Source organism: Notothenia rossii (assembly GCF_949606895.1).
Source record: "Notothenia rossii genome assembly, chromosome: 1".
NCBI classification, from domain to species: domain Eukaryota; kingdom Metazoa; phylum Chordata; class Actinopteri; order Perciformes; family Nototheniidae; genus Notothenia; species Notothenia rossii.
Window position 1 is genome coordinate 18,162,740 of NC_136912.1, and position 21,251 is coordinate 18,183,990.

Here is a 21,251-nt window from a genome sequence, read left to right on the forward strand (position 1 = left end):
AAAAAAGCATTCAAGTTGTCCCTTAAGGTTTTTTTTTTTCTTATTTAAATTGGATATTCTATCCAACATGGATATAGCTTCTTTCTTTCACTGCAGCATTGGATCAGTTCAGTTGTGCAGCATTGGATCAAAACAAAATAAAGCTTTCAGTACTCGTTAGCTTACTGCTACAATTAGACACTGCGCCCTGCACACTCTGTTGCCAGATTTGAGAGAAATAAGCAACCAGGTCTATGAAAACAAGCCCCAAAGAAGCAACACATACATGATGTTGTGTGATTTGAAACCAAAACTAAGGCCTCAGGATGACTTTAAGACTTGAACATGGTCATTTTTGTTTTGTAACATTGAATACAAATTTTTTTTTGAAGTATCCGGTATTTAAAAAAAAAAAGAAAAAGAATCCCGATCCCCTATTTTTTTCCTCCCGATTCCGATCTTTTGAAAATCAAGTGATCGGCTCCGATCCCCGATAACGTGATCGGATCAGGACATCTCTAATTAATAGTCATTTTCAAGCCACTATCTCTTGTTTTTCCACACAAATATGAATAGTGGCTTAGTGCTGACTTTCAAAAAGTTTGCATATCTTTCCCAGTGCATCTGTGGCTTTTAGGCTGCCTGGGTTGTCGCGCTGATATGATTTTAACCTTTTGAACATTTAGAAAGAAACACAATCTTGTAAGTGAAGGCCGTCCACTCAGAACGATGTCTTCAAAGATCCCTGCCTGATCGTTGGCGAGTTTCCAGGCTCTAAGAGCAGTGACTGACTGGGATCAGACCAGCGAGAACAGAGAGGGTGACCCCATTGTGCTCAACAATAAGTCCTTTGTGTGGATGTGAGGGCCGACCAGTGGGGGTGGTGACAAACTGGACAGTCCCGTCAATCCTTTTCGGCTTTGCTTTCCTCGTGTTGGTACACAGAAGCAAGTTTCGGCCATGTCAACAAGTAGCTTGATGATTGCTTCCCCCTCTTTAAACTCTTTTAAACAACTCTTTACAAGTGAGAATCGTAAGACATTAACTTACTACATACCTACTTCCCCATTTTTAACACAAATATTCAGTTTATAAACATAGTTTTCCTGTATTTGTAGTCTTTAGGCTTTGGTCTAATGATGATGTTGATTAAATGGAGTTATCTCTTCCCAGCTGATGATGTTCTAGCACAGGAACAGTTTCAGTAGTTGCCTTGCTGTGGGTTTTGTTGAACTCTGCCAGCTCGTCGTTTCGTCCCGCTATTTTATTGTTATCACCTCCTCCTCTTTTCTTCACACCCTCTATTCTCTACACACCACGTTTCTACATGGATGGACACAAACACGTGGGGGCAGGGCAGGGCAACCTGTCAATTACTAATGCGTTGAACATACTTCTGTTTTCTTAAGTAAATGACCACAAGCTTCATTCCCCCCAAGACGCTGCATGTGTTTACTTTATGTCTTGGATTACTCAAGCCTGATTTGTGATTTTTAATGCACCGCTACTCCAACCCTTTTTCAGTTGTGGTCGTTTCAGAATGAACAGTGTGGTTCAAAAGGAGGTTTGTAGGTTGGAGATTAGTGGAGGCCAGCTGCTGTTCAGCCGCAGCCCTGAGCATTTCAGCAACCTGGTTAATGTAATAACATCCAGCTGCACGGATTAGCACTGGTGTTGTTTTTGTTTGACTCTTTTCTCCAAGTGGCCAATAAAGACTTTTGAAACCCAAATACTTAGGCTGATATTATCACAATTATTTGATATGCGACAAATTGTCTACTAAGGTTTCTGTCATTTTATAATACTGTAGTGTTACGCATTTTCTGTAAAATCAATTAACAGTTCACGGATAAAAGAGCCAGAAAGGAATGGAAAACACCTCACTTATCAAGACTCTGAATACATTTGATGCCCAACAAATATTGAATACTGCTATACTGTAAATCAGTCCTCTAAATGATGATGCAGTATAGTGCTTTTTCAATTAATCATTTTATTAATTATTCAATTTCTAGAAAACTGTCTTCATTTTCAACTTTTCTCTGTCATTGTAAGTTGGATATGTTTGGGTTTTGGTGGGCAAAACAAGAATTTTAAATGTGGACCTGATCTCTGGACATTTTTATGACCATTATTTCACATTTTAATAAGATAAACAATAATTTGATAAATGGAAAACATTATCAACAGAATAATGAAACAAAAGATACTTAAAGCTCTATTCTTGTACAATAAAATATATGAAAGGTATAACTAACAGTGTATACATTGTCTGGCAACCTTTTTGACAAGCTTGCGTTGTCTCACATTATAGGTCACCATATTGCCCGGCCCATACCGTGCTATTACAGAATGTTTCATTAAATCACAGTGATGAATATCAGACTTTCACACATCATGTTTAGACTTTGCAGTGTCAGTTGCCATCTGAACAAGAAAGAACATTTGAGACGTATAATTTGTTGCCATTGATTTATGACCTTTGGAGTCAAACAGATTGGCTAACTGCATCTACAGCTGAAGGGTGTCTAAACCTCGCAGGGATCTGTTAATTACCTCAGTATTGGTGTGAAGCCAGTCAGAACTCATATGGGATGTTAAATGAAGTGTTACCTAACAAAGACAGGGTGTTTAAGCAGACCTCCAGAACCTTTTGCACATCTGTCATTGATTAGTGGTCCAGATACTTTACATAATTACCCTCGCTGCTCAGTCAAGGTGAACTCGCTGCAGTACATGAAGCTACATTTGATCATATCTGTTAATGTATCGTAGGAAAATGCTGATGCTTTTAATAAAAAACGTGTCAAAGAACGGTCATGTATGCAGCTGCGATAGCTTCCAAGAGTGGACAGGCATCAGCACTGACAGTGTCCCTAGGTGGGGTTTTTATTACGGATGTCCCGATCACCTTTTTTTGCTCCCGATCCGATTCCGATCATTTGATTTTGACAATTTGCCGATACCGATTTTTCCCGATTCGATCTTTATGCAATGCATTAAGAGAAAAAAAAGCATTCAAGTTGTCCCTTAAGGTTGTTTTTTTATTTAAATTGGATATTCTATCCAACATGGATATAGCTTCTTTTTTTCACAGCAGCATTGGATCAGTTCAGTTGTGCAGCATTGGATCAAAACAAAATAAAGCTTTCAGTACTCGTTAGCTTACTGCTACAATTAGACACTGCGCCCTGCCCACTCTGTTGCCAGATTTGAGAGAAATAAGCAACCAGGTCTATGAAGACAAGCCCCAAAGAAGCAACACATACATGATGTTCTGTAATTTGAAACCAAAACTAAGGCCTCAGGATGACTTTAAGAATTGAACATGGTCATTTTTGTTTTGTGACATTGAATAAAAAATGTTAAAAAAGTATTTTAAAAAATCCCCGATTTTTTCCTCCCCATTCCGATCTTTTGAAAATCACGTGATCGGCTCCGATCACGTGATCAGATCGGGACATGTCTAGTTTTTATACAGGGGGTCTTTGTTTCAGTAGAAATGGTAAAAGACTCCCTGGTGTCTAATCCAGGCGTTAGGTCGAGTCCAGCTAGAGCCATCATAGCTCAGCGATGTTGTTACCAAAGCCCAGTTTTTTTATTCCCCTCACGTCAAATGTATCATGTCAGCAGCATGGCTGATTTTGATATACGATTACATTTAGTGTTTAAAGAATGCAAGGCATGTGTCCATTAAGTTTTCAGTGATGTGCACAGTGTAATATATACTGTCAGGAATGTTTAATAAGCTAGCTAGGGAATGTTTTTAATGGCACAGCGTACACTGGCCCACCTGGCACGATTGAGGTCCATAGCAAACAGTAATGGCTTTGATGGCCTTTTGAACTGAGGCTTGACGCCGGGCTCTTTTAACCTCAAACCTCCTCCTGGGCACACTGGAGCACACTAAGCACAAAGTGCGTTTTGGCTGTTCTCTTGAAAAAGTGATCCACTGCTGTAGTCAAGGAGCTGTGGATGAGGACAGGTTTACATTCACAGTTCTTTTTCCGAAGAGATTTATCTTTTTCCTTATAAAAACAACTGGAACAGAGTCTTTTGTGGACAGTGAAACCGCTCAGTCAGTAACTGAAGGAACACTCATGTTTTCATTGTAAGAGATCTTCATGAAGCTCACAGCTGTATCATTAAATGACTGGCACAGTTAGCTGCTATTCCTTTATCTATTACTTTATAGTGTTATTTTATAGCCCCTTTCAAATGCATTCTAAAAGGACAGGTGACAAAAAACTACGAGAAGAACACTAAATGTGATTCATTTTTCTTCTTCGTTCTGCCAAATGAAAAGGTCAGTCCCACTTTGTCTTTTCTTTAGTCCAATTAGGGACAGTAGTGTCTTAATTCCAGCTGAACACAAACGTTAAGCAAAAAGCTTTTCTGACTGATTGAGGGAATTTTCTTTTTGCGATTGCCAGTTCAACTGATTCCCCTTTTCCTTGTTATTGCTCCTCCCCCTTATTTAATGTTAAGATATGGGTCTATCATACCTTTTTTTGGTTGTCACCCTGAGTGACCGGATTGACTGGTCAATATGAGTTTTACTTGTGAAGTTCACCTGGTGGCTGTTTGTTTTCGTTTTTTTAAATCAACTAGTGGAAGGGAGACTGAGCAGTAGTTCACGATATAGTGTTATAATCCAAACGAGATTTAGTTATGCTTTGTCTTTCTGTCACTATCTATATTAAATAAAACATTACATGTGAGCTCTTTTTGCACCTAATGTAGATATTACTCACAGGTTTTCTTCGTACATTTCTTTGCTTCAGTATTTCCATGAAAACCTTCAATTAAATTTAAATCATTTTGTGAATGTTTTTCAAGCACAGCTATTCCCAGATTTCCTTACAGACTTTCCTTCTTAGAAAGGCTCCATATGGGAAACCTAAAACTTTGGATCTCCTTTGCATTTCTTTCCGTCTGGAAATCCTTGGCTTAAGCATCAGTCCCAGTTCTTCCCACACTAGAGGCCTTTGCCGTAAAAAGCTCAAATGGATAGTTGGAAATGATTGATTGCTTTGGCTTTTAAAACCTTAATGGCAGATATTTCTGTGTCAAGGGTGAGTTCACTCCCTTTTTAACCAATATTAAGTAGTATTCTCAAATTTGAAAGGTGTAGTTAGATGAATGGCAAGTACTGGTTCATCAATGCCAAAAAGGCGAAACCAGACAACACACAACTTAGCTTTACGGGGCCAAAACGGCAAATACGTCTTACCTCTGCTGTTTTCTGATCAAAAGTTGTGTTCAATGGCATTAAAACGCATACAAACGCTGCTGAAGGTTAATCCAATGTCTCTGTGTCACTTTGAAATGATTACTGATAATCCATCATCATATTTATGGCAATATTCGTATTTCCGAGTGTGACGGAGCTTCCGGTTTTGGGCAAGCTGCGTGCATATCACTCTCACTTTAGATGGATTTAGGAACCTCCCCTTGATTATATTGGCTCTAACGGTTAAAAAGAGGTGTCAATCACCAAAATCGACCAATGGGTTCCAGAGAAACGGCCCAAAATACCAAAATACACCCAAATGACCCCAGAAGTATTTTTTTTCTTTCTAAACCTCTCTAAAAAGGTAAAATGTCACTTGTTTTGCATCAATCTTGATACAGGGTACTTAGTATATGTTATAGTTTGGATTCCTAAAGCTTGTAGTCTACTATCTCATCATTCAAGGGTGGTTTTCACTACAAGTAATGTTTTTGGCACAATGTCATAAGTATAACTGCTCAAGGTGTTTGCTTTTCCATGCCAGGACACTAAAGACACCCAGAATTCTTCAGAATCAGCGATGCTTTAAGATTTCTGTTGTTATAGTTTAGTTTTATGCCAATACTCCTGTCCCACCCAAGTGTGCTTCATCGCAAATCCCATAATTGCCACATGGAGTACTTAACCAACTTGATTTTAGTTGAAAATAAAATATAAATGATAGTCCAAGCATAGTAATGTATTTGGAGGGTCAAGTTTTCTTGTCTTTCCTCTGATATTGGTCATCACAGCCTTTAGCAGCCTTGGGTCATTGCTTGGTACGGCTACATTTGCAGGATTGCCTTTTAGATCATCATTTGAAAGTGTATGCCATTAGAAATTCATGAGATGCAGTATTTGTTTGAAAGAAGACACATTGTAAAAACAATGGAATGTAGAAAATGACATTACGAACTAAGAGTCCTTTTTGCTTTAAGACATTACTCCTACCAAATAGGTAATGATTCTGTTGAGTGTTTGTGTCAGCAAGACTACATAAAAACTGATGACTTGGGTATTGGCTTAATAAAGCATGTATTGCTAAGAAAACATCATAATTAACATTATAGCTTTGTTGTCTTTGCAGACAGCACAGAGACAAAGCTCTATTTCCTCCCGGTAATGAGACAGCATCATGCTGCTCAGCGATTTGTCTTCATTACCCTGAACATTTAGCTCATGAGTTGTGCTATTTACATCTCTGTGGTTTCTTTGAATGTTTTTATCCCGCTGTGACATTTTAGTAACAGCTAGATTAGAGTGCAGGACTGGTTCCTGAGGTGAGTGTTTGCACTTCAAATACAGGCCTTAGCCATCAGTGGCAGACACTGGCCCAGGCCCAGCGAGCCACAGCCTCACAATGAGCTCACTGTCGAGAGCTGAGATCAGCTCCCTTTCTCCCCCCCTCCTCTCCTTAGTGGGAGAAACACCACATGCAGAGCTGCTGTGTTTATGTCTAAGCCGCAAGACATAGTCACATTTTTCACTGTCACCAGTTTGTAAAGCCATTGACGCAAACCGTTTCAATCTAATGGCTACTTTTATCCAAATCTATACTACATACTGTAGCTTGTGTCGTTCTAAATGTCCATGTTTTTGTCCTTAAAAAGGTCTGATTCAATATTTAAAATACTAAAATGTCTCAGCATTCTCCTACAAAGAGATATTTTATATCCTGGGGAAAATCTTCACTAACTAGTCTACCCAACATAATGGAGTCATGTGGAGCTGGCAAGAGCCTCGCTAATCATGCGAAACCCACAAAACAGTCCGTATGACTATTAAGTAATGTTACGGAAATAACAGCCCCTGTTAGTAGTTCTCATCTGCACAGACCCACAGTCGTCTGCCACTAATCAGCGCCTAACAGTCTGGAGCGGTTGTTAAGGCTGCAGCAGGGCTGGCAAATTGTTGAATGGAAGCAAGAGGTTTCACAATGACTGGATCACATCTTTCCACTGTCTGTGTCTGCGGCGAGTCTGATAAAGGAGAGCTTTCTGAGTGCCGCTTGTGTCTGATTCAGATAGGGGTGTGAATGTAAGGATGGGTGAAAAGACTCGGGGGGCTAATGATGAATTGTGTTTGCATGTGTGCTTTAATGGCCGTCGTAGCTTGAGAGATCCTGAAGGTTCGCCATAGCTTTAGCAGGTTTGTGTGTGAATGCATGTGTCCAATTCCCCTTGTTACAGTTCTTAACTGCAGGAAGTTCCTGGTGGAAGCCAGGAAACCCTCGCTGTCCCTGATGAGCCTTTCAGCTGTGTCCTCAGTCAGATAACTTTCCACCGTTTTACCTCGAAAAAGCACAGTCAGCACTTCAGTCCAGGAAACCCCTGGCAGTACGGTCCAGTCCGGGAATCAACATGTACAAAATGAGTTGAAATATTCACAGCTTGTCTGAGGGGAGTAGTTGCTAACCTTTATGGCTTTTGACACCATTGAAATGAAGCAATGGTTACTTGTCACCCCAAATTACATGTTATCACATTGAGTGGCAACATGATATGTGGGCCCTGAGCAGTTAAAATATGTATGTGACCCCTTCAGATTAACCATAGGATGACTTGCTAGGTTCTAAACTTGCAGGTCATATGTTCTAGAGTAAAAATAAAAGTTTGCATAAAACCATATTTCATGATCGGTGAGCCATCAGACTAACCATGCTGAGCAGGATTAGATCACAGTCGGGGACCAAGAGTGCTCTGCTGCTCTATGTTTAAATGATCAGCTCGTTATCCACATCTACTTCTGGGATTTTAATCTTTTATATCGTCTTAGCTTTTTGCTGGAATGGCAGAGGAACTCAATGAAATTAATAGGTTTTTGCAAAAAGCTTACTTTCCTTTGCCATGGATCTTATTTGTATTATATGCTGCTCAAACAGATCACTTAACTGTTCTGACGTAGAGGGGGTTGCTACATTAGGAACATTATTTATCACTGTGTTTATATTTTCACCTGCTGTACCACTTCAGTTCCAAATAAATTACACAATTGGAAACTCTTGTTGCCTTACAATATTTTGTTCAGACTGTTGTTGAGCTACTCAATTACATTTGGAAACTTAAAAGGACACCTTTAGGTACACATGAATGGTTTTGGTTCGGTCACACAGCTATACTTAAAGTGAGAAAAAGGTGTCTCTCCATGAGTTATTGATGGCTAACCTCTCCAAAGGTAATCCACTAATGCAGCTGCTTGCCAATCAGCAGTAACTCCTTTAATTAACAAACATGTTGACTTTGCAATACACTACAGTATTAATGGCCTCTGAGATCCTGGACACTTCATGACCAGGTGCTTGCTCATCAAATACAGGAAACTGCCTTAGCCAGAATTAAATAAAATGGATGCCCAATTAATCTTTTAACAGTCGCACCAATCGCAGGTGCTTGTTTTAAGCCCACTGTGATGAACTGCTTTTTGATTCCAAACATTTTTAAGGCTACAGAGCAAATGATAATGTACCTGCGATTTATATTTTTGGGATTCATTATTTGACTTCAACAACAAAGATAATTTCAAATATTTAAAGATTATGTTTTATTGTTGGAAATGTAAATGTTCAAGTTTAATACAACTGTTTCCCAAAAAGATGATAATCTTGATCCATAGTCCTGATTGTACTATTAACTTAATCATGACATGGCGTCTGTTCGTACTGAATGGATCTAACACAGTTGCTGTCAGGGCCAAAGCGCTACAGAGTGAAGAATAGAGTGCAGAGCGTCTGATTGCTTTTATCTTATCTTTGGACTTCTTGCTGCTTAGCCAGCCATGGGAGTTGACAGGAGGCCCTGTCCCTGTGGGGGCCATCGACAGGAAGACAGAGTACTGTTTTCCCATGACATCATCACCATTAATTCACCCTATTGAGCTCTTAAGGCATTTCAAACTGGAATACCCCGGAGGTTAATCGAGACACACATTAGACATCATTTTTTACCTCCACACGACCACAGTATAAATTGCCCTCAGCAGACCTCACATCAACATTTTTCACAAGAAAAGATTCAAGAATTGGATCACTCTTTGTGTCACCATGCTGTGAAAGGTTGATGCCATAGTCAGTCAAATATGTGCACATTTCCTTTAACTAATCTAGCCAACATTTTTTAGAGAGAGACTTCATGAAATTTAAAAATATTAAATGTATGACAAACACATGACACAGACACTATTAAGGCTTCTTCAACCTAACTATCTGGTAGATACTTAAGCTTTAAAATGCATTCCCTAAGACTCTCTGCTCAGGATCGTTCATCTTTACCTAATCAGCGATTTCTCTCGCCAGGACTCAAAATCCTACCTTGGATCAGCAACCTCTAAAGTACCAATACAAAATAAATATATAAATCTGACATTATAGTTGCCTTATCTACTTATCTAGTTGCCTTATATAGTTGCCTTATCTCTCCTGTGCAGTGACTTGACTTCACAGTGCCACTTCTCTGCATTCCAGGAAATACCTGTGGTGAAATGATGTGAAGCCTGATCCTACTAAAAAACGAGGCACGGGCTGTGAAAACATGATATTAAAACATTTGATGTCAAGCTCACATGGGCTAAGATTGACTTTGACCTATAAATCCGCCATCTGCTGATAAGACTTTACTTTTGGCATGGTGTTTTGGTGATGAGGTTGTCAATCAAACCTTGAGAAAGCTCAGTGGAGACTGAATCAAAGACTGCTGAGGTCTAATTTGTTCTTGCTTCTTCCCCTCTTCCTGTCTCTCACAGATCGAGAAGACCAATCCATTCTTTGCACGTAAGTATACAGCCTCAGTTGCTTCATAAATATCAATTGTATAATAACATTTCTTGTACTTTATTGAAACGATTGTTATTTCAGCATATTGTTTGGTTTATTATTGGTTGTCGATTAAACAATTGGTAACCCAAAGCCTATACTTTTATGCCTGCGGGTCTTATTATGAGTTAAACTGAGCCCTAAGTCCACACTGTATAGCATACAATTCATGGTTGATTCACTATCCTTATTCTTGTCTTTTCCCCCCTTTTTATTCTCGGAAATAACATCACTTGGTGCAGTATATCATTCTCTGGCATTTTGTTCCTCTGAAATAAATGCAATTCAAAGGGACAATAATACATGCACTGGTAATTAAACTACAGTTCAGGAGTGCAAGTGAACGATCTGCCCCGGGCCTTCACAGTCATTGTAGATTGTGTGTCTCAGTGACATTGACCAGACTGTCACTACTTGAGAGAAAGTGTGAAATGTGGGTCTGAGAAATGCCTGACATTTTTGCTACACAGCCCTCTGGCGTCCTTTCAGTGACAAGTGTCTACATATGACTGGAATGTCACCAAAGAAAATGTCAGAGAGGCTATAAAGACACAAACCAGCAACAGCCCAGTTACTCATGCAGGGTGAATAGTGAGGAGTTGGTGTCACCCTCTATATGCATAGTGTGTGTCAGACTGTCATTTATAAAATAACTTTACATTTAACAAAATACAACCCCAACACAAACAAAGCTGAAAATATAATTTTGGGACGACTTTAAAAATGTTGAATGAATAACATATTATACAAATGAGGTCATATTCAACCCGCGTATATAATGCTTTGTTTAAATAATGGTTCGAATTTGTAATAAAATCATACTCTAGAGTTAGAGTTCAACACCTCTCAAGAACGGTAACAAAATATAGTTTGAGGGTCAGTAGTTTGCATTAAGGCTTCTTTTTTTAAACAAAAGATGGATATATTCATGCTTTCACACAAAAAAGTTATATGCATGATCTCCAGGGCTTTGGCTTTGGTGCTCAGATTGTGCCAAACTCATTGCAAATAATATAAAACACTAACAAACTAAATAATGTCAAAGTCAGCCACCTGTGTATATTTTTCTGAAATATGGGAGCAGAGAAAAAAACAGACATAATCCCTCCATGACTTCCCTCTGTTCACAGCAGCCTAAAGGACTGGCAGTAACACAGTCCTTACTCTCAGCCACATCACACTCTCTCTATCTGAAAGAAAAACAATATTTTATGCATACTTGGTGTATGCAAATGTGCGCTTACTGTAAAACCTCAAGTATGCTCTAAATCTAAACTGCTTCCCTAAAATCTTTGCATGGCTTGGAGAATTGTTTCAGTTTTTCAATGCCGTGGTCACTGTATGACAGAGCAGATAAAATCAGGCTGCACATCAGCAGGCCAGCGACCACAGGACTAAACCTGACTGACACGCTGAAAAATAACTGCAGAGAAAGAGACACATGACAAGACACTCACGAAGAATATTCTTTCAGTCTAAATATTATTCTCACATTACTTTCTTGTTGAAAAGAGGACAGGCCTTGTGTTCTGTCATCACCCAGAAGCACCTGCAAATCTGTAAAGTTAAGAGACGGTCAACTTTATTGATACAGTTTTTAAAGATCAACAAGTGACTGAGATTTAGACTTAAAGGGTTGATTCTGAAGAGTTAAGTATGTCACACACACTGTTCTGAAGATGTCTGTTTTGTGTGTGTGTCCTTTGTCCCACAGAGGTGAGTCAGGAGCTGGCAAGACAGAAAACACAAAAAAGGTCATACAGTACCTGGCACATGTGGCCTCCTCCCACAAAGGAAGAAAAGACCACAACACGCCTGTGAGTATTCTCTCATCGCTCGAAGTTATTTAAGCAATATCTTCTCAAAGCCATAGACGAGACTGAAAAGATCCATAAAAGGTGAATTACTAACGTTAATTTTATGAACAAATGAATCATTAACCCTATGCCATGTCATGGCCCCACAATCCATTAAAACTAGGTTGTTTATTTTGACCCCATTAAAAATGTATTAAAAGTAACAAACACTATAAATAACTAATGATCAGCTTGACCATAAGGGGGTTTTATTCTATAAATACCAGCTCCTGTAGCAATATGGCCCTTTGTGTACAAAATCTAACAATGTGCATTTGATTATCTGTACCAAACAGCCAGAATCCCCCAAACCAGTGAAACAACAGGCAAGTCTCTTTACTTTCTTATACTCCATGTTCTGTCGTGCATGCTAGACTCACATTTTCTTATCAAACATTCTTACTTTTGGTCTAAAAAGGCCTGTCTGAAATGGGATAATTAAACACTGTCAATAAGTTTGAAGACACCAGATGTGTCAGGTTACACTTAGTGTGCTTTAATATGTTTAAATACCTCAAAACAGCATATTTAGCTTTTACATTGTCTCTCTCTGTCAGGCCCAAAATGCAGTTGTAAGTACATTTCAAATCTTTGCATGATTTCTCAGTCTCCCTTAAGTGTGTTTTTATGTGAATGACTTCTGTTAGACGTACCACACTTTAAATGTGCTTGCCATTATTATGATTCACAGAATCAGTCATATGCATGTTGTATGTATTTATATGGTTGTCACATGTTGAGCCATGCTAAGCTATATGAAGCCTAGCCACTTCTGCTGCTGCAATAATGATAATAATGGCCAAAGCAAGGCGTATATTATATTTGTGTATCAGACTGTTGTCACCTGACCTTAGCAACATAACCTGAGGAACTACGAAACCACTGATGTATTGTAATATCAACTGTTGTAATTCTATCATTAGACTGCTGTCGGTTATACCTAGGTGACGGCAATAAGGCCTCATTCAAAATGTTTAGCTTGAATTACAGGTTAACTTGTATCCATGACATTAATGCAATTTATTATCCCTCCATGATAACAATTGAATTTCCCTATTCCTGCAGAGTGGATCCCTGTTTTATGTGAGTAGTATGTAGTTCTCACCTATCTCGCCTAACTAACAATATAAAAGGGGTGCTATCCCCCTCTGTTTCCATCTCCTCTTGAACCTGGAAAGCAACTGTCATCCAGCAGTATTTATCAACCTAACTTTGACACTGCATGATCTGTACTTCCTGTCCTCACTGAGTTAAAATATACTTCTTCTATCAGACATTTAACATTTACATGACTTACAGTGTGAGGACCCCGACCCTCATTGAGCTCAATCTTTGCTCTAATCTTCTGTGTATACACTAATGTGCTTCTTTAAGCAGATAGATACCATGCTATCACTATGGATTAACAATTAGAAAAAAGGGAATTTTTTTTTTTTTTTTTCAACCAATATTGTTTTACATTTGGTAGATTGTGTTATAGATATATCCAGAGGTGTCTGCATTTGTGATTGACAGGGAAAAAACAAGATATAATTAAACCAAGCATTATCCAAATCTTTCTTGTAACTGCATAAACTTAATCAGATCAAATGATGTAGCTTCATCAGTCAGTCCGTGAAAGTCTAATTGGTAGACTTGGTTAGTTTTCTATCAATTAATGAATATTTTTTACTGAATAGAAGAATGAATATCTTCCAGTTGTAATTACAGCTAATGATATCAGACAACAGCAAAAGTTACATCACAAGATATGTAGCAAACGTACCTAAAATAAATTAAAGTGCTTCACTGGTGTTCAAGCCAGCTCATCCTAACCACTTGACCTGCATGTAGTGGGCGATTTCATACACTGAGTTATATTAAGCCTAGAAGGTTTGTCGTCCCACATGATTTCTCCCTTTTGGCTCGTACCTCTCCACACACTGCATGTCATTCCCAATTCTCCTTCTTCTGCTGATGATAAGAGCAACTTGTAAAACTTACTTATCCTTGAGACCTCCACTAAATCTGTCCTAAAGTAACGCTCCATTGCCTACAGACAGCCTGCACTTTGATGAGAGACATGCATGTAGCTAAATACTTTCTAAAAAGACAGAACAATTAGTTTTATAGGAGATGACAAGAATGATTTTGTATGTGTTTCGGGAGATCAGTAGTTGTGAGTCCTCTCAGGTTGCCTACATGTTTATCACAGCTACACAACAATTGTCCGCCTCATGTGAGGGAGGCAGCTCTGTTGGCTGTCAGAAGCCTGGCATGCTCACTATCAGGAATGTGGGTCAACTTCTAATGCTGCCTAATTGGCCCCCCACCGGTGTTTGTAATCTGCACTTTGTGTTTATGTGCGTACAGCAGACCACACAGATGGGTAGAAGCTGCCAATGGACAATTTCCAGCTACTAAGTTGCACTACAGGCTTGTGTTTATGTAGAAACAAAGGTTTTTTGGTTGAAACCCCATTCCTGGTCCTTTTCCAGCTTTCAGAGCGGTGGCAGAGTTGATCTAGTTTAGCCTTGCTTCTTTCCAGCTGCATAAAAAACTGAATTAAAAGCAGCCCATCGTACTCTCCGGCCGAAGATCACATTACATGCCTCACATCCTGAGTGCAATGCTGATTCCTCATTCCAGAGAGCTCCCTTATGTGGAAAATGGCCGCCTCCAACCCTTTGTGTGTGCAGCTATTTCTGAAGTCATTTGAAAGTATTCCACTCAGCCACAAGAGGAAAAGTAACATAGCAGAAGAAAGTGTTTTTCTCTCAGCCATTTTGGATTCTGTGGTCGTGACAAAGCCCACAATGTGGCTGAGATGCAAACACACTCCACCACCTGTCCAAACATCTGCACAACGCGTTTATTTATTTATTTAGCTTCTTTGTACAGTCTGATGAAATGAAGTGTTTCTGTGGTGTGACAGGATAGGCTGTCTGGCTTTTCTCACAACAAAAAGACAACATCTTCCCAGAAATCTCCCTCAATCACGTTACACTTAAAAATATAAAACGAATGCGAATTGAATAGACTTGGTTGTGAAAGATGTTATGATGACGACACAAGTTTTTTTTTTCTCATTTAAATCTGAAGATGAAGATGTTGGCTCTATCTTCCTTCAACATATTGCTATTAACAAAAGTTGGCTGGGAATTGCCATTACCAAAAAAAAACATGACATGTACCTTAAAGAGTTAGAAGGACATATTTATCTATACCTTCAGAAATGTTACATCAAACAGAGGTTGCCTCTTTCTAATAGTTTTCACAAGTTGTTTTCACATTGTTTCTGCCTGGTGTTGCTTTGGATACAAATGACTTTGTTAGTAAAGGGATAACTAACATCTGTCTGTAATAAACACATGACAAGATTTCATCTGTCTTTGTCTGCATGTATGTTTTTCTATAATCAGTCATTCACAAGTGTATCCTCTGTTTTTGTTGCTGATAAGTCAAAGGCCTGCTGTAACATTCCTCTGTTTTTCAGGGTGAATTGGAACGTCAGCTTTTACAAGCCAATCCCATCCTTGAAGCTTTTGGGAATGCTAAAACAGTGAAAAATGACAACTCGTCACGTTTTGTAAGTATAGAAAATGAATATTCATGAAGATAGGTTGCATTTTTGTTATGTGTGCATCAAAGTCTAATCCATCCCGTATTCCAGCCTGCGACCATCATTACACAAACAGACCTTTCATGTTCCCTATGGCTCACAGCCTTTTATCTAAAAGTACTACAGTCAAATGAAATGATGCTGGTTGAAGTCCTGCGTGTCAAAATAATGAGATGTTTTGAATATAAGCACGTCTATAACCTATTCTGTGTGTAGATGATTTGTCTTAGTCTCATGCTTTTTAAGTTTGAGGTTATATATATAAACATCAAGCTTAATCCTCACCATGAGGCCTCAGCTTGTGTTACAACAGAGTTATGTAACAGATTGATTTCTGTATATCTTGTCTTGTGCACTTTCTGAACATTAGTGTTAATCTGTGCAGGGGAAATTCATCCGCATCAACTTTGATGTCACGGGATACATCGTTGGAGCCAATATTGAAACCTGTATCCTGCTTTGAAACAATGGACTAGAACTAAGTAGCGTGTTGATGTACGGTAGATAAGATATTCATAAAGCATAAAGCGTTTATTGGGAGTTGGAAAAAAACTCCATTTATACATACATTTTGATTTTGATTTGTCTACAAATTGGACCTGTAATCTAGGAACTATTTCTCATGTAAACAAGTTTTGATTCTATGTCCAAATGAACGACCAAATTGATATTTTCTTGACCGTTTTGTGTCAGACTTACTGGAGAAATCCAGAGCTATTCGTCAAGCCAAAGATGAGCGCACCTTCCACGTTTTCTACCAGCTGCTGGCTGGAGCTGGAGAGCACCTCAAATGTAAGTAGACTGAAGTTTAAAACTACCAAGGTATATTCTTTGTCTGTCAATCTCGACCAAATCTGTTTTTTGCAGCTGAACTTAGTAAAACACAATCTGACAGTATAACTAATAATAATATGAAATAGTTCACATTCAAAACATCACATCTTAACCACTTCTTTTCATGTTTTATTCACATCTCTCTTTACAGCGGACCTGCTTTTGGAAGGATTCAACAGCTACCGGTTTATGTCTAACGGAAACGTCACGATCCCCGGCCAGCAGGACAAAGATAATTTCCAGGAGACGATGGATGCCATGAACATCATGAGCTTCGGCCATGAGGAGATTCTGTGTACGTTAGCACAACACTAGCAAGAAACATGCATTAACCCAAGAGTGTTGCTTTCATTATTACGGAGAAAATGACTTATCAAGGTCCCTCTGAATGTATTGTTCACAGAGAAACAAGCAATCTCTGTACTGTACGTGTGTTTATGCAATGCTGCATTTTTTATTGAAAAGAAAATGAAGGTGATGGTTAAATAGTTTGTCATTTGAATGGGATTTGATCAAATTGTTCAGTAAATGACTAAAAAAACACCTGTTTTTATCATTTCCTCTACTTAAACACATCCATGTAATGCTAAAACAATTCACTACAATATGAATATTTTTCCCTTTTTTATATCTGTAGCCATGCTGAAGGTGGTGTCCTCTGTGCTTCAGTTTGGTAACATTAGCTTTAAGAAGGAGAGGAACTCTGATCAAGCCTCTATGCCTGATAATACTGGTATGTATCACACACACACACACACACACACACACACACACACACACACACACACACACACACACACACACACACACACACACACACACACACACACACACACACACACACAGAGACATGCAATCCTTTTACATATGCTTTATAACCTCCCAGCTCACAGGTCAAGAGATTATTTTCCTCCTCTTCCTCTTCCCATTTATACTTCAACTCCTCTCCTCCCCTCTCCCTGCCTCCCTCACGCTGCGTCCTTATCCGCAGAACAGAGGAACTAGTGATTTATGTCTTTTCTCTCCCCCGGCCCAGTCAGCCGGCCATTAAGCCACATCATTATTAGGATTTACTCCTGAAGGAAATGGGGCAGAGTCTTCCACTTCCTCCACATGAGGCACTGCGTATTTGGCCCTTAAGTAAGGGAGACAGGGAGAGAGAACGAGTCCAATGCCAGAGATGCAGCTCGGCCAGGTATTCCCAAATGCAACAAGCAGAATCCAATACTGAGGCAGAGGTTTTTTTTAGTAGTAAGACTTGGCTGAGCTTAAGCAGATCATGCTTTTCTACTTTTCCACTATCTCCAGCCATGTCAAATATTACATTTTTCCTCATCAAATGTATTGAGGGAACATCTTTAAAAAGATTTCCGCTTCATCTTAAGGTTTTATAGCTTTTATTAACGATGTGTAATAAAATAGATTCAATAAAACATTGTCAATGCAACACTGGGAAAGATCTTCATCAGTATCAAAACCAAATCAAGACATTGTCTCCGTAACGTTTTGTTGCCTATCTTGAAAAGACATTAAACATTCAGGTATATATCAAATAAACCCTTTTAAGACTTGTGTTCTAGCCTCCTTTTAATCTAGTTTAAATAAATGTGTATTCCCTGTTGTGTGTTTTCCCCATCTCTGTCTCCCAGCTGCCCAGAAGCTCTGTCATCTGCTGGGTCTGAATGTCATGGAGTTCACCAGAGCCATCCTGTCCCCGAGGATCAAAGTGGGAAGAGACTACGTCCAGAAAGCGCAGACTAAAGAGCAGGTCAGTGAGCGAACAACAAGTTATCTTTTATTTCTAGCTCAGATCCACCGTAACACTAATCATGGTCTATTCCAGGTTTCATTTTTGGATTTGATTTGCATATATTCTTCATTTAAATCATCATTACAACTTCATAATGAGCTGCAAAGGTCTGTCTGCAAACCGATCAGTCTATTAAAAAAAAAAAAATTCTAATTATTTTAATCAGTGAATAATTTTTAGAGTTATTTTTTTCTTTCTATTCCTTTGTTTGAAGCATCCGCCGAGCTTTTTCTCCAGCCGCTGAGCTCCATGGGGAATGTTGTAAAACGAACCGACATGAAATAAAAACTCTGAAGTTGAAACATTTTAAAAAGTGATGGTTCTACCAGTGAAGGAAAAAGAATGATATCTTGCCTTGTATTGTATTTTACTGAGGCGAGTTTTACTTTCTCTGAAACTTCTCCAAAGTACGTGTCCTGTTTATAAATCATTCATTTTAAAGTGCTATTGCAGACTTCTGATCATTATGGCTTCAGCTCAATCTAACAGCCTTTGTCTCAACTGTTTTAGATATCAATACACGTCTGTCACATTAACGGTATACAGTATCTCCAAGATGTCAGAGTCCATTTCTGAATCTGAATTCTACTGACTATTGCCCCGATCTACCTGTGCTCGCTCTCTGCCATGGCCGCTCTTCCTCTTATTTTACCTCTGGTTTCCTTTTCTCCCTCCAGGCTGACTTTGCTGTTGAAGCCTTGGGTAAAGCGACATACGAGCGTCTGTTCCGCTGGCTGGTCCATCGCATTAACAAAGCTCTGGACAGAACCAAACGGCAGGGGGCGTCCTTCATCGGCATCCTGGACATTGCTGGTTTTGAGATTTTTCAGGTTTGGATCAAATCTTTACAAGTTTTAATCTTAAAAGAAGAATGTTTGTCAGGTTGTGGCTGGAGAACATGGTTTTTGCTGTTGTTGTGTTTCTCTTACAAGCTATCTACATTTGAGGTTTTGAGCTCTTGTCATTTACACACATTTCATTCGTTCATGTTCAGAGTATTGTTCTTCTTCTTCCCTACTACAGTTGAACTCATTCGAGCAGATGTGCATCAACTACACCAACGAGAAGCTGCAGCAGCTCTTCAACCACACCATGTTCATCCTGGAGCAGGAGGAGTACCAGAGGGAGGGCATCGAGTGGAGCTTCATCGACTTCGGCCTCGACCTGCAGCCCTGCATCGACCTCATCGAGAGGCCGGTCAGTGTGGATGATTGGCTGATCTACTTGTTTTATTTTGGACATACTTAAACTCTTCAACAAATATTTTCCACCTATTCTTTTAAACTAGTCTTGTTATTGTTAAAAACACACTCTTAAGTTTCATAATACTTCACTTATCCAGTATACAATATTTAACTGGATACATAGTATTTTTTTTCCAATTTTAAAAAGAAATAAATCATGCTTGTATTCACAGCATTTTTTTTAACCACCTGCTACATTTTAGGAAATAAATGAATGAACAAACATTTGCTTATTTATATCTGCATTGAGTCAAAGTTGATAGTTAGTATTTGAGATGCCAACCATGATTTAATAAAAACAAAATACAAATACTTTTTTTTTATCTCACTGTTATAAATACAAATGCCTCTCTCTCCCAAGGCTTGAGTTCTGTCTTGTTATTGTTCCTTCAGGCGAACCCTCCAGGAGTGTTGGCTCTGCTGGATGAAGAGTGCTGGTTCCCCAAGGCCACGGACAAGAGCTTTATCGATAAGCTGAGCCAGGAGCAGGGCACACACTCCAAGTTCCAGAAACCTCGGCAGCTCAAGGATAAGGCCGACTTCTGCATCATCCACTACGCTGGCAAAGTACGCTCCTTTTTGAAAATGTCTTTAGGAATTACACTCAGCAGGTTTCTGTCTTTGTTAAGCCCTCTGCTGGAAGGTTCTCCAAAGGAAAGAAATGGGTTCACCCACTGAAGGATAAAGCTCTCAGTTTATGGAGCTTGTTTAAAGATTATAGGTCAGGCTCTCTTCCAAACTGCACTCACAGACACATAATGAAAGGATCATTTTATTAATCATCTATACTTATACAACTGATACCCTTATAGTTAAAGTGGACCTATCATGCTATATTTGAAACATATATTGTAGGGCCATACCTATAAAACATGTCTGTGAAGTTTTTTTTCTTCAAAATACCAAACAGATCATGCATTTTGGCCATGCCTCATTTCGCTCCATTTGCTCTTTTCCAGCCCTGTTTTTGCAAGGGCTGAATCTGCTTTTGTGGCAGACTACAGCGCCACCTACAGGCCTGGCATATGTACTACAGCGTCTCCAGCGCTTTCGAGCGGTCTCTCATTCCCCTGATTGGTGGAGAGTTGCCCATGTAGGCGGAGCACCCCTTTTCTGACGTCAGAAACATTCAAATAATAATCAAATCTGTTGCAGCCCCGTTTTTAGAGATTTGGGTATGGAGGAAAATAGAGAGGGTTGTGTTTTCTGACACTTGGTTAGTTCCCTGACACCATACTTGTCAACCCTCCCGATTTTCGCGGGAGACTCCCGATTCCATTGCCCTCTCCCGGTTTCCTCCCGGGGTCATATTTCTCCCGCATTTCTCCCGATTTCTGACAAATTCAGATTTACTCAGGACTGTTTCCACTCGGACTTTAATACAGCTACACCGTTTGGTTTCCATGGTAACACGTCTCTTTAGTAGCGCGCGCAACTCAAAGTCTGAGAGGGTGAGGCAGATAGTCACAGAAAACAGAACAAGAATCGACAACTACTCTACTCTCTGCTCACTCCTTTCCTCTAAAATACAGGTCCAGCCCACACATACTGTATGCTCCATCAAGGACGGTGCTACAGGCCGCAAGGCAGTGCACTTACAACTACAATAAGCATGTTAATGTTAATCTAACAGCTCCGGCGATCCACTAGCACCCTCCCCCCCCCCCCCCCCCCCCCCCCCCATTTTGCATTTTGAAAGGCTCCCGATTTCTGAGGTTTCAAGGTTGGAAAGTATGCCTGACACACCGGGGACAAAAGCGATAAAGCGTCAGCTAAATGAAATGTAATGTAATGTACTTAGAAACATACAGTATGTTATATATAAATATATAAATGGCTCCCTTGCAG

The 21,251-nt window shown here is 39.4% G+C and overlaps 1 protein-coding gene across 2 annotated transcripts in view; it reads left to right on the forward strand.

Annotated features, from left to right (window-relative positions):
- The window catches only part of LOC307031198 (myosin-10), a 59,083-nt gene that overhangs the window by 15,604 nt on the left and 22,228 nt on the right, over positions 1-21,251 (forward strand). Inside the window, exons 4-17 of one of the 2 annotated variants that reach the window (XM_079668086.1) lie at positions 9,989-10,016; positions 11,773-11,875; positions 12,211-12,240; positions 12,472-12,486; positions 12,980-12,997; positions 15,390-15,482; positions 15,901-15,964; positions 16,209-16,307; positions 16,501-16,644; positions 16,987-17,082; positions 17,999-18,117; positions 18,837-18,989; positions 19,183-19,356; positions 19,797-19,970. In XM_079668086.1, coding sequence (XP_079524212.1) covers positions 9,989-10,016; positions 11,773-11,875; positions 12,211-12,240; positions 12,472-12,486; positions 12,980-12,997; positions 15,390-15,482; positions 15,901-15,964; positions 16,209-16,307; positions 16,501-16,644; positions 16,987-17,082; positions 17,999-18,117; positions 18,837-18,989; positions 19,183-19,356; positions 19,797-19,970 — 1,310 coding nt within the window. The remainder of the gene's footprint in view (positions 1-9,988; positions 10,017-11,772; positions 11,876-12,210; positions 12,241-12,471; positions 12,487-12,979; positions 12,998-15,389; positions 15,483-15,900; positions 15,965-16,208; positions 16,308-16,500; positions 16,645-16,986; positions 17,083-17,998; positions 18,118-18,836; positions 18,990-19,182; positions 19,357-19,796; positions 19,971-21,251) is intronic. The other variant, XM_079668087.1, reaches the window with a different exon arrangement.